A 14625-nucleotide genomic window follows, 5' to 3' on the forward strand; every position below is an offset into this window, starting at 1 on the left:
GGCTGCATGTTCGGCATGTATGTTATAGGAACAAACAAATTTTGCAACATGACCCAGTTGCCAGCACTAGGATTAGGAAAAAACAACAACAAAACGAACAAACAAACAAACTAAAGACATGAAAAGTATCCTGTCTATCATATAAATCCTGTTTCTTCCATTCTTACCTCATACTTTCTTTCCTTTTCTCCTTGCGTTTCTATAATTGAAAAGAAAAAAAAGAAGGAAAATTCGTTCACTCACGAGCAGAAGAGATGAAGCAATAATTCCTTAGTCTCGTAGGCGTGTATATGCTTGTCCATTTTTGTAACTATTTATTGATATAGTTTTATTGTAAACGCCATTCCCATCACATTCATCGTTACTCGACCGTTGTATATGCAATATGTTTTTAGAATTTTATGATTATCATAACAATACCCTAATACTAGTTTTATTTCTGATACTACCGTTATTACAATCGTATATCAGTATCTTTTAGAAAGTTGTTATACTTGATCATCAGCTGTGCTCCAAATGCACAGAGAGGAAAGTTGCATTTATATTTAGCCTATTTTCTCATCACCCTTCCCGAATGTTGTCTCTTAATTTTCCTATTAATGTACATTATCATCTCTGCCCACACATGCTTAGAAGATGTGATGAGTGTACGCGTCAATTTTATTTCGTTTTGGAGATTGTCTTTTCCAGAATATTTTGTTGTTGTTGTTTTTCTTTCACATTGCAGTACAGTACCGGATCCAGTAATTCCGTAAAGGGGGGGGGGGGGGGGGGGCGCAAAAAAAAAATCTGATGCCACTACCGGGCACAAATTAGCTGACAGGGTAAAAAAGAAGCAAAGAAAAAAAAAACTTTTTTTTTTCGTTTCTCATGCCACTTCCGGGTTTCATCGGCTGACAAGCCCCCCCCCCCCCTCCCCAAAAGAAAAAAATGCTTCAGCGCAATCTTCTGTGTCCAATTTCATAAAAGATGTTAGGATATATCTCTTGCTAGAATGGCAACTTCCCATAGCAACAGCCAATCAGGAAGTGGGATTCTTGTCGTTATCATGACAATTGCCATTCCAGCAAGAGTCGCCCCCCCCCCCCCGGATCCGCCACTGCATTTATGTTTTCCCTCCGTCTCAGGGCCCTCCTCCAAGCCGACGTCATCCTCCTCCTTGGTGCACGGCTCAACTGGATCCTCCACTTCGGTAAGCCGCCGAGATACGCCCCCACAGCGAAATTCATTCAGGTAAAAACGGCTATTCTGAACCATTACTTTGCCAGTATCTTTCTGTATTTGTTTGCTGCATAGAGTTTTATAAGACTGGAGACATGAGCGTTATCTCGTATATATCCTATATTGCTTAAAGTGGAGAACCCCTCATTCTTTCCCGTGTTTCCATGTTCTTACATATCAAAACGATCCGTGATCCGCGCAATATTGTCTTCCGGTAAAAGCACGTCATAACGCACTCTCCTGTTATGTGAAGAATAGGTTCAACTTGGCACCTTTACGTGTGACACAAGTACTAGAATTGCAATAGGCATAGCACTTTTTACACTGGCCCAGAGACTCCAACTCTCCCTTTTTCGACGGGAGATCTCCCGCCGAAATCCCTTTTGTTTTTTGCAAAATCTCCCGTTCTGCCGCTTGAGATTTAATTTCTCCCGCTGGCTCTGTGTCTCGCGCTTGAAATGAATTCTTACTTAATGTCATTGTATGTTGAAAAAATAAGCCGTAGATAAAACGAGAGAGCATCAAGAACCCTAGAGCAAGGAACTTCGCGCGCATCAAATTGGAGTCTCCCGTTTGCTAGGGGTTTCAGGCGGGAGAATCTCCCGATCAGAAGGTGAATGGGGTTGGAGTCTTTGCTGGCGCAACTTTGCACCTGTCAGCCTGGTGAACTCCTTGAAAGGTGCTACAATATTACGTGTGTGTTACACTTTTTAGATGCAAAGTTGAACCTATTTTTCTTAGTTTACTGACGTATCATATACACTGATTATGTATCCTCTTTTAATGCAATCTGCATCAAACTTTTTTTTTTTCTCACGTGAGCCAAATGCCAAAGTGAGGTATATCTTGCGATCATTCATCGTCCGGCGTCCGGCGTCCGGCGTCCGGCGTCCGTCGTGCGTCGTGCGTCGTGCGTCGTCCGACGTGCGTAAACTTTTTACATTATTGGATTGAGTGAAGCAGCAATTAGCAAAACACATTAGTGAAAGTTTGAGGAAAATCGGACAATCCGTTCAAAAGTTTTGAATTTTTAAAGTTTCTATCATGATTATCAAAAAATGATGATTTTACGGCATAACGGCAGGTATATTACTTACGTCTTGATAAGTCTCTAGTTTTCAGAAATCGCTTGCTGTATTGCCAATGCTACACATAGAATACGTCGTTTTAATGTTAAAAAAAGTCACTGATACTGACTGTATAAAGTAGATCTGTAGCCATGACAATATTACCCGATCGCGGCGATAACCATTGAAAAAAAAAATTACCAAAACCAAACAAACGAACAAAAACAATACAAGCGCATGACACTTTGTATTTCTAGGTTCCATGAATAGATTACCGCCTCAACGTCAAGAATCGGTAGCGATATCTTACTTGTTTTTCTCTCCCCTTCTATACTATGTCTTGTTGAGGTCATTACCACGTCGGATATTTACCTTACACAGCTGCTTATCGTATTGATATCTCATGCGCAGCAACGAGGAGTTTTTATAGTGCGATAATCATGATAAGGAAATGACTTCTTATCGAGTGTTGTAATGTAATAAGGACGCGACAAGCGGACCTATACCTCAGCAGCTACCCAAGCTGTAGGCGATGCTTATATCCCGATAATTCAGACGCTACTGTTTTTTTTTTTTGTTTGTTTTTTTTTTGGGGGGGGGGATGGGAGGGGAGGGTAGTGTGTGTATGTGCGTGTGTGAAAGGGTGCATGTGTGTATGTATTTATGAATGTATGCATGTCCGTTTCCTTTATTTTCTCTCTTTCTTTCAATGTAGTCCTGCATGCACATGCATTATTCACAAGATAACGTATAGTTCATTTAAAATTTTATTATTTACCCTTTGTATAAGCCAGTTCGGGGTTCCAGTTTGAGCATGGGCAGAAAAAGGTAATTTGTACCGAGAGACAAGTTGGTTTTTAATTTCTCTGAGATAAGCATCTGTAACGCTATGATTATTCATGGAATCCTTATAAATGGTGCCTACCAGTACATTCACCTGACAGCAAGCCTGGTATTTGGCAATGTTAACAGAAAAAGTTTGTTAATGTATTCAAAACAGCACAATGAAATAGATGCTTCCCAAAGTGTTGATTGACGAACCATTCTAGTTACTTCATCTACACAGGTTCATTCTTTGTTAGAATACGAGTTCCATAAATTGCTATGTTGGGCAAGCTGCTGCATTATGTCGCTTTGAGTTGAGTGAAGTGCCTAACCAACTGAGAAAAATGAAAGGTCATTTGTACCCATGTGCACATGAGCTATCTCCGAACTGGCTTATTATCGTAGCCTGTACAATCGCAATGAACATACATGTATTTGATAAAGACGTACCAATACAACATTAAATTATTTTTTTCTTGTAGAAATGGTTGAAGTTTGTGTGTTTTTTTTTTAATTATACAAATTATAAAAAAATATATGACAAAAAGCCATCTGTCTTGCTGACCGAAATATTCCATAATGTCAGAATTTCCAATCCTCATATCTCACCAGTATACTGTTTTTTTTGTTACCCCTCCCCTCCCCCCCCCCCCAAAAAAGAAAAGAAATCATAATAATATAACTCATAGGTATCTAATAAAACGATAGCAATGAAAGGAATGTTTAAATTACCAACCATTTGCATGTATTATGTTTGCTATGTGTCATGTCTATCTTAATACCTTCAAGCTGTAATTTTGCACACATGGCAATTTTGAGTTTGATCTATATTTGTGCAGAAAGACTTTATGTGGACCCTTCCGAGTTATATTTTATGAAGTCATTACTTTAAAGGGAGGCATCATTTACTTTGCAGGAATTAATGTTTACTTATTTTCGGTAATGTCTTGTCACCATAAAAACAGGTTGATATTTGCCAAGAGGAACTGAGTAACAACATCGGCAGTGATCGGGTGATCGGCCTTGCGGGCGACCTTCAGGTTGTGACGCAGCAGGTATAGTCTCATTACCAGGCTTTATGAAGAAATCATTTTTTCTTATGCACTTGCTCAAGAGGTTTTTTTATTTGTGAGAAATGTTTTAATTGGGTTTGCATTTGCATGTCTGAGAATATGGAAAAACTGCATTCTCAGCAAACATGAAAGAAAATTGCCGTCAAATTTATCTACAATCTAAATATATCCATGCCCACTTTATTGATAAGACATGTTCCATCACTGTCAATATGAACTACGGGCTTTCAATGTTTGATTGTTTTACATTCTGTTCTAATTTGTTTCGTGTTAATCAACAATAGTTCCTGGATGTTGCAAGATCCTCAGGTAGAGGGCAATGGCCTTACTCATCGAGCACCCCGTGGTGGCAGTCTTTGAGGTCAAAGGTCAAGGACAATGAAGCCAAGAGTGCGGCCCTGGCCCGGAGCACGGAGGTGCCCATGAATTACTATGCAGCCATCTCAAAGGTAACTTTCAAGGAAAAATTCAGTCCTATGTAATACACAGGTGTAGCATCCATAGATTGTTTCTTTATGGAAATTTGTCATAGAAATTTGTTGTAATGAATTAAGAAAAAAAAAAGAAATACATTGGTGATCTACACAAAAGACGTACTTTTCTTTTTTCTTTTTTCAAAATGAAATTAAAAGGAATGAATTATCATGATAGAGGTGACTAACTTTTACATGATCAATTTCAGGGGGGGGGGGGGGGGGAGGAGTTGGTTGGTTCCAGTAGGAAGCATTATGACTTTACCTGATATTGATATGTACAAACCAAGGGCAAAATTGTGAGCCCATAACATCATCACCTCATATAGGTTGGATGTGCGATTATAATCGAGCTAGCCCACTATTTCATAGAAATACATCATTTTGCAAGAGCAACAAGTTTCTTTCTTGATGTCCTGAGAAGATTCTTCTGTTCTGGTGATAAGATTTTTCTTTATTCTGTACGGTACAGTGAGTTGAACATAGAGGCCCATAATCATGAAGGTGGTGTAGATTCAGTTCATTGACCCAAAATACAAGAGTGAAATAGCCAGGTGTACTTTATGCATGCATGTATAAACACACGCGTATTGACATTTGCAATCTGTGATGTGCATTTTATGCAGAAGAAATGTGCATAAACCATGGACTAAATTCAAACCCCATTTGTGAACAATGGCCAGAGTGGAACTTCATTGTCAGGTGTTGTTGACATCATTATTAACGTCTGATTGAGAAAAAAAAAATCATCATCATGTGATGTAAGGTGTTTGTCCTCTGACCTTGAAAGGTCCAGGCCATGATTCCCAGGGACAGCTTGATCGTCAGCGAGGGCGCCAACACCATGGACATCGGAAGGACCATCCTGCTCAATCACTCTCCCAGACACCGGTAAGGATGAAGGCATCACGATGGTATTATGAAAGAGCTGTATCATAATGTTGAGATTACCCTGCCTGCTGCGATTAGATGAACAGCTACAGCATACTTTATCATGAGCACATAAATGAATGTGAGGTCAAAAAATGGATTCGTGGGAAATGATATCCATAATCATTTATCTGGACCTATCTATTATCCATTTATTCAATATCAACCAATGATTACTTTTAATGGAAATGTATAAAATGAGATTAATACCTGGTACCTGTAGTGTGTACATATACATTGTATGTAAATATTTCCTTGTACATATAATACTGTATGGTAAATGGATGGATATGTAAAAATGTATATGAGGGAGAGAGATTTATTCATTTTTTTTACGGTTTTTGTTCAAGAATACAATTAATATTTTGAGAGCCAAATGTACCACAAGTTCCTTTTTTTTTGATAAGCAAGTTGTACTTTGCTTTTCCAACTGCATTTGCTCATTTGTTGCATGGTTTCTGCCTTTCCTTCTGCCACAGACTGGATGCAGGGACATTCGGGACCATGGGAGTTGGGATGGGCTTTGGTATAGCAGCTGCCTTGGTGGCCCAGGACCGCTGGCCCGGCAAACGTGTGGTGTGCCTCGAGGGGGACAGTGCATTCGGCTTCTCTGGTATGGAAGTTGAGACCATCTGCAGGTCAGTACACCATTGCCAGAAATTGTTCTCATGATATTTCAACTTTCTATTGACTTTCTACATGTCATATGTGACTGTGCATCACAAACCAACAAAATGTCGCACGCCCTGATTTTATGTGAGGACTCAGAATAATGAGTGTAAAAAAAAAAAAGTACAGCTTAATCTGATAATCTCTTCCTGATGGTTGCCCGGTGGAGTTTTACATTCTGTTTTTGTCCCATTCATTCCACATAGCACAGCTTGTTGAGATTGAGCACTTGAATAGACCCAAACCATCAAAGCCTCTTTTCTCAGTAAACACTTCCAGGGAGTGTGCATTCTTTCCTTTATTTAGAAAGGTTACGAAACTCTATTTGTATTGAGTTATATGTATCACTTCAAAGCTTAGAGTCTTCTCCTTCAGAATCTGCCCTTATATAAAAAAAATCCATGTCTGGCGACTTTTTGGTGGTTTTGTGATGCAGGGTCACTTATAAATGAGCCATCCAAAGAGTCTGAAATAGTACTTTGAAATCAATAAACCTCTCCAGAAAAAAAATTTCAAGCTCTTATGTTGCGATATCCTGCATAGTCCGAACAACAAAAGTCATTATCTGTTTCGTCATAATGGGTTATGTGTAGTACTGGGAGAGGAGCATGTATCTTCAATTTGAATTTACTACAGTAGCAACCAGCAAACCCTTATACACATTGTATATTAACACATTAAAAGCTATTCAAAGAAGATTATGCATTGTGATGTTCCTCTTTAATGCCATTGCTAATTCACTTGAAACTAAGACTAAAAACCGCCAACAACATACTCCTATCTTCTTTCAATTCAAGAAATCATAACTATTCGCTACTATCTCTAATAAGAATCTGTACCAGTTGAATCAAAAGATTATAAACTTGCTTTGCTTTGCAGATATTGTTTGCATGAAATGATCCATGAAATAATAGTTATTTCTTTTGGACTTTCCAGATACAAGCTACCAATCCTGATTGTAGTCATCAACAACAATGGTATTGCCATGGGATTGGACAGGGAGATTTGGGACCTTATTCCAGTCGCAGATCGCCCCAACAGGTGAGACCTAGTCACACTGTTTAGTGTTGTACAGTATGCTAATTTCCTTGTTAGAACCACTTGATCTTGACAAGGTTTTAGGAGGAGCTACACATTATTCCAAAGAGACTTTTATACACCCACAGTATGTTTTCCAGACCAGAAAATAACAAGTGTGGCTGTGCAGGGAAGCATTCAATACCTTATGAAATGTCATGAATTGCAGGGCATTACATTTCCATTACAGATAATCTATGTGCCTTTGACGATTATTTAGATACATCACTGAATCAGACCTGGTCAAAATTTACCACACAAGTCATAAGTCATTCTAGATCTAGAAATTTCACCTTTTACAGAAGCTTTAACAAGTTTCAAAAATACAGATATGACTGTACAAATTCTATGTATTGTTGGCATGGTGAAGGGTATGAATTTCAGAAAGCAGTGGAAAAAATTTATTTAGTTGCTCTCTCAACAATGACCTTTTTTTTTTTTTTTGAAAGGGCAGCCTTGAAAGAGACCAGCATTTTTATTTAATGATGTCACTCGCATGTGACAGAGAATGGCACCACCTGATGTGTGATGATTGGCTGTGTGAACATGATGTGATATGATGGTAGATGGTAGCCACTCACACTGGGCCAAAGGTTATTTGCGTTCATCTTAGGTGTTGGCAATATGACTCATTGCCAACAGGGAATTGTTGTCATTGTGCCATTCATATTTTTCAGTTATGTCCACATTTCTCCAGGTGCAGCCTTGAACCCCTCCTTTTGTGGCATTTTTTAGTATTTTTGTTTCTACATACACTTTTCTTCATTTATGTAGCAGATACGAATCTATTTAAAGATGCGAGCTGTATGTTTTAAAAACATTTTAAGCAATTTTAACATATCCCACATAATCTGTCAATCAAAGAGTACAATATACCTCTTGGAGTAGCATATATTTCAGAATCATTTAAATGTTTACATGTGTGGTATGGTGTTTCCACATGGCTAGCAGCGCATTATTTCGTGTTTGGTTCAAAAGAAATCCCTAATGAAGTTTGATGCAAATCTATTTATCATCTTACAATGTTCATCGGAAAAAAACCCAACAACTTACTTTCAATGCTATTGTCATCATCACTTTACAATGGTACTCCATTGATTAATATTTTCACAGGTTACCTTCATTACTGGTATCATAATTTTGTTTGGTTTTTTTTTTTTCATTCAACAGCACTACATCTACCATCACCCTTGTGATCATAGCTATCATTGTTATAATATGCATTCTATTATTACTAGGATGATTATAACGCTAGGTTTTCAAAAGTTTCCTAACAATCACAGCTATCTGGTTTGCCCAAAATGTGGTATGCTTTATTTTTCGTCCATATTCAAGTTTTTACCTTCTTTAATTCTTCATACTCTTGTCTTCTCTCTTCATATTGTAAGTGCAGTAATGTGTTGTTCACCTTAGGTTCCTCATTCACAGCATGACTGCCATGGCAAATTTGTAGACAGTTTAAATGTTTACCAATCACAGCCTGTCACATTTGCCTATCCGCACCCCCTTCCCCGCATTGTGGCTAATACGTCCATCCCATTTTATCCATAATGGCCTGAAACATGCTTACTGTGGCTGCCACGAACATAATGTAAAATTTACCATAAACATCGCTAAACATGTCGTCTGAGTACTGTCGCACTCTGTGCATGAATAAAACATTCCTATGAAACAGAACTTACCATCTTTTAACGTTCACTTGTCTCAATCTCGCCCAGACTCATGCCGACGGCTCTCATGCCTGATGCGCGCTACGACCAAGTGATGACCGCCTTTGGGGGCGTCGGCTTCCGAGTGACCACACCCTCAGAGCTGGAGGATGCCCTACGTCTCAGCCTGTCCAAACACGCCCACCAGCCGGTGCTCATTAACGTCATGGTCAGCCCACACGCCCAACGAAAGCAGCAGGTACGGTTTCTGCTTTTGTTTGTTTGTTTGTTTGTGATTGCTGTACTCACAGTCATTTTTGTGTTGAAAATATCAACCCAGTCCAAAATCATGGCCGCACTGGAAATTATGTAATGTTTCATGTCTGTAATATTTGTTTCATGTCTGTAATATAACTATCTATCACATACATGTAGATAGTTTTGTAGTATTATTGAATTATGAATCATACACGAGAGCCTCCTTCATAGAAAATATCTTCACTGCACTTGTGGCTGTAGTAGATGAAATTTTGCTAGACGTGTATGCATTTTATATTTGAGCTTTTCTAAATTTGTAGCTATCATTCGGTTAGATGTGTTGTGATAGAATATCATCATGAATCTTTTGAGCATATGAATGCACTCTGACAGAAAAACAGTATCTTTTTGAAATACAAATTATCACATATAACAATTATTGCAATTTTTTCGGAAGTAGGCCTTCTTCCTTAAATATCTACAGCTGTACCATGCAATTTTCGTTTTGAAATGTAGCTAACCAAAACTCGCAGTATCTTAATGCTGACTTGTTCTTTGACATTCATTTACTTGTACACTGTATCTTTGCAGGACTTTGATTGGTTGACCAGATCAAGCAAGCTGTAAGCTGATTGGACGATACTTCCTCTGTACATTATATGCAAATCACGGCATTCCATCCTCCACACAGATGAAAGCACCACATCATCAGGAGAAATAGAGGCCTACGTAGAGGAATAGATAAAGAGACGGGAAGGCGGGATGAGATGAAGAGAGACATAGTGTGAGAGATAAAAGTGGTAATGTGCCTTCGATGGTTGAGTGATGAATCAACAGCCCTTCAGGGATCTCATTTTCAAATCCCTCAATCAACCAATCCCTTGTGAATCAGAAAGTATTAGCCTGTTGAGGATGAGCTAATTTTGCTATAACACGCATTTCCCAAAGACACCTGCCTCGAGTATTCTCGGGACTATAGTCGTAGATGGGTTAATGTGATTTATTACTTATGTATTCAGGTTGTAGGAGATTGCAAAAGTGGTTTGCAAGTGTGACGCAGCATTCTGGTGAGATCCAAACCATATTCTGGTTGATCGGTGATTAGCCTTTGTGAAAATAAGGTAATAAATTGACGGAGTGAGAGCTAGAGAGGTGAGGTACAGTCAACCTCGCTCTAGTCCACCTCGCCAAGTCAAAAAAAAAAAATGGGCTAAGTTGAAGAAAAATTCTGCTCAGGAAGGATATAAACATGTGCTATAATCATTGTGCATAAAAGTCAAAATTAATGTGCAAATTGAAGGATTTTCTTTAGTCCTTGTGCATTCCATGTAATCAAGGTTGATTGTATTGTAGTGCTGCATGAAAATATCAGCATTTTGTAATGGGCATTCATTATTTGTATGTTTGAGGCGTATTGAGTATTTAATATGCAACCGTTTACTCTGTTACAAACAGGGCGCCATCTATTGTGTAGTATTATGTCTGCTCAAATTATGTTATGATTGGTGAGAATTGCAGAGATTGGTGAACTGCTGTTACAGCCTGGCCTCTGTTTTTACCTCGTTGATGAATAAGATGTACAATTGTGCATAAAGAGTTTGTGATACGAATATATCTGAAATAAGTAGTAGGACAGTCCTAGAAAAGAAAAAAAAAAGACAAGAAAACTGTAGTTATGCCATGGGTGCAATACATTTGTTATGTTAAATATGACAATTTACTCAACTCTAAAAAATTAGCCTCTCATAAGTCACTTAATGCCATTACTCCTGTGGTTGCTAGCTTAAAAAGCATTCAATGCTTTCTTTAAGTGGTCATATAAAACAAATGAATTCTTAAGTCTTGCTCACTGAATCAAGCTAGCTTATGTCCTGCCCTGGTCATCAACTTCATAATGCCACATTTCAGTGTATAATGGACGCACATGTATTTGTATAATCTATAACATTTATCCTTTTGAGAGCCACACAGCTCTGTGGGAGTTTGAGTGTGAGATCAGGGCCTTGTTTTATCAAAAGATAAAATTGATTTTAAATTTCCTTACCACACAGGCTGCCATAGACTTACAGTCGAAATCAACTATACAATCAATTTTAACTCTTCATAAAACAGGGCCCCGGTGTAGTATACATGTACAGGAACCTTGTTATAACAAGCTGCTTGGGTCCACTGAATGTCCTTGATATTATCTGGTATCTCCTTATATCAGAGATAAAAGAAACATAAAATATAAGGAATAGACCTGCAAAATGAACCTTGTTATATCTGGGGCCTGTTGCATAAGTTACTATTGTGGGTTGCCATCCAATGGTAACTACCATGGCAACAATACTCAACAGCCAATCAAAATCAAGAATTCCATAGAAGTTACCACTGGATGGCAAAGTTATCATAATAGTAACTTCTATGCAACGGGCCCCCAGGTATCTCATTATGTCCGAACACGTTATAACAAGGTTCCACTTTATTGCAAAGGCAGTAGGCAATGACATGGAAATACCTTTTGATCAAAATACACTGGACAAAATGGAACCATTGTGATATCAGCTTTCTGTTACTCGAGATAGATTTAATTTTGAAAGATTCATAATCACATGAGTAAATACAAAAATATTTTTCATTCTCCACCAAGCATAAGTCTTGTAATACAATAATACTACTCTTCTTTAACATGGCTTGACATAGCAAATGGTTTTACAGCACACAGTAAGGCAAATACATCTGCATGCATTCTGATCATGATGCCAAAATTAGAAATGAGCTGCTGACATTAGAGCACTCATAGCACTGAAACTTATGGTAATATGGCCTACTCCATTAATTTTTAAAGGGACAGTAAGTATATTCATTGCAAAGCATATTAAGACAGTGATTTCTGGTTTGATTATATTAACTGTTCTCTGCCACACATTTCATAACAGAATTCAGGTGTTAAAAAAGAAAAATGAGCAGGTACACTGTGTACCAAATGTTTGCCTAAAAACTTTTAAACACAATAATTTAAGTCTTCATAATGATAGGGAAATTTGTTAATCTTGTATTCATCTTCATACATATACAGTACCTACTTCAATATAACTTTATTAAACATTACCTTACTACATTAGAGTACAGCTGTACTCTGAAGCAGATGAGGATTGCATCTGGAGTTCAAATATTTGTCAGCGTATGGTAGGCTGGCAATATACAAGGAAGACACTCTATTTTCAAACCATGGCAGCTTACAACAAAACGTGTAATCAGGATGTAATCAAATAAAGTATCGGTATATTAGGGTTGGATTTGATAACCTGTGGTAATGGCCTATCCTATCAAAAGTTATTTGTAAAGGATTTAATCTCTCTCTTTACCTACAACGTGAGACCTCGGAGCGCTTGGCAACACCCCCTGCTACAAGTGGGGCTAAGATAGTGGTGGATGGTCAGAGAGGGGATGTATTGGGCAGAGTGGCCGAAACCAATACATGCAGTTGGTTTATGAGATAGAGAAATGCTATCAGATACCAGTGAGATAGTAGAGTTTCACCACTCATGGCATTCACTCATGTGCACCGATTTTAATATACATGTAGTGTTAACCTTGTACAAAGTACATGAATAATAAATACAATTCATATTATAATCTTGTCGTTAAATTATTGTTTTTTATAATATAAATGGAATCAGTCCTGTGTAGTTCAACTCAGAATCCTTTGTTTGTTATTCATACAAGTTATGAAAATCTTTTCATTGAATTACTGTTGGTATTAAAAGAAATTGAATCAATTATCTGCAGTTTAACTTAGAATCCTTTGTTCATAAAGAGGACAAATTTTATTGAATTGTCGTCATTGTTATTTTTGGTAAATTTCCCTTTAAACAAAGGCCAAGTCTTGAAAACTGCATCCACTGAAAAAATCTCTAATGGACCATGAACTAATGGAATCAACAGGATATATTAAAAGTGTATATCAAACTTGCCAATAATCTCTCCAAACTACGAGTACAAAACATAGTATGTAGATATAAAATTCAAATCAAGTCAATGATGAGACTGAGCTTTCATTGTTACATTATGTAATAACATGCCGAGTTTGTTGCCAAGACACACATACAGTGTAAGGCTATTTCCTACGTAAAAACAGCTAAGTTTTTTGTTTTGTTTTTTTAGTCATGAGTATAATCTATACAGTACCACCTACGTTTTGTTAAGTCATGATTAATATATTTGTGACTGCTATAGTGGAATGTTCTGTAGGTCACTTAGCTTTAAAGCTTGTTTTAAACTGCAAGGTGAACTGCCGTTCCTTCCAAACACGAATGAGTATGACATCTTGATGACTGTTTGATGGTGGAGTATTTCCAAAGAGCTATTTGATATACGTCATCTTATTTAATTAATAAAACCTTGAAATATGAATTAACCAGAACTGCCTACAGTATTCTTCCATACCGTGAAAAGTACAACGTTTTACTGAACAGAACTTTCTTTTTCTCTTTTTATGAACCTTTACTATTAACAGAGTTGTGCCCAAGGGTAGCAACATTCTATATCACACAATCATGCTATGGTCAAACAAGGCATCCAAAATGAAATATCCCAGTTAAGTGTATCTCTTAAAAATTTCACACAGATGATATTGATGTTTAGAACATTCATGTCAGTGCAACACAAGTGACGATGAAGGGCAATCTTAGTGCAAGATGTGTATGCGCTCAAAAGCACCGTCACTGGCAGTGCTGACATGACTGTCCGATACTGTAGCGAGTACACCAACATGAGCCCTACATGAGCAAGAAGCCGAGATTGGTGCATTTTGCAATGGAAAAATTTGCTATTTTGTCAGCATGATTAAATATATCTTTGGTATGATTCACTGTTATGGCTTGCATGTTCATCATGTATTCCCTTCCAAATGATTTTGGTGTCACTTGACTCCTAGCTGTATCACAGCTAAGTTTTAACTCAATTATGTGAAACCTGCACAGATTTTGGGGTTGATGCCAAGATCAAACCATACACTGTTTTGCAGAAGTGGGACTGGCAACCTCTAGTATACCTTGGCTCAATTTGAACATTTTCAAAGGTTAAAACCTAGATTACATAACATAAATTTTACAAATAAATAAGGGCGTTTGGGAAGTTTTATCATTCATTCAATCTTTTTATCAGCATTTGTATGCTGTAAGTAGAATAAGCTGTGAACTCTATTACATTTTAGCTAATACCACATATTGTGACAGATATCTCATAAATACTCAACAGAAGCTTGGGAAAAAATATGACTGGTAAATAAATTACATGGTCAATCTACGTCTTGCTATAGCAGAAGGTGCCTACAATAGATTTCTATCATGGAACAAATACGTTTCTATGATATGATATGAGAAAGAAATAGACAGTG

The 14625-nt window shown here is 37.6% G+C and overlaps 1 protein-coding gene across 1 annotated transcript in view; it reads left to right on the forward strand.

Moving 5' to 3' along the window:
* Positions 1 to 9976, forward strand: part of LOC139720220 (2-hydroxyacyl-CoA lyase 1-like) — a 69150-nt gene extending 59174 nt beyond the window's left edge. The window contains exons 10-17 of the mRNA XM_071631587.1: positions 1128 to 1233; positions 4079 to 4168; positions 4471 to 4635; positions 5450 to 5550; positions 6069 to 6227; positions 7195 to 7299; positions 9054 to 9243; positions 9834 to 9976. Of these exons, the coding sequence (XP_071487688.1) occupies positions 1128 to 1233; positions 4079 to 4168; positions 4471 to 4635; positions 5450 to 5550; positions 6069 to 6227; positions 7195 to 7299; positions 9054 to 9243; positions 9834 to 9869 (952 nt within the window). The 3' untranslated portion in view covers positions 9870 to 9976. The remainder of the gene's footprint in view (positions 1 to 1127; positions 1234 to 4078; positions 4169 to 4470; positions 4636 to 5449; positions 5551 to 6068; positions 6228 to 7194; positions 7300 to 9053; positions 9244 to 9833) is intronic.
* The last annotated feature ends 4649 nt before the right edge of the window (positions 9977 to 14625 follow it).

Source organism: Diadema antillarum, unplaced genomic scaffold (assembly GCF_040938485.1).
Source record: "Diadema antillarum isolate AM-2024a unplaced genomic scaffold, OU_Dant_1.0 scf00000123, whole genome shotgun sequence".
In the NCBI taxonomy this organism is placed as follows: domain Eukaryota; kingdom Metazoa; phylum Echinodermata; class Echinoidea; order Diadematoida; family Diadematidae; genus Diadema; species Diadema antillarum.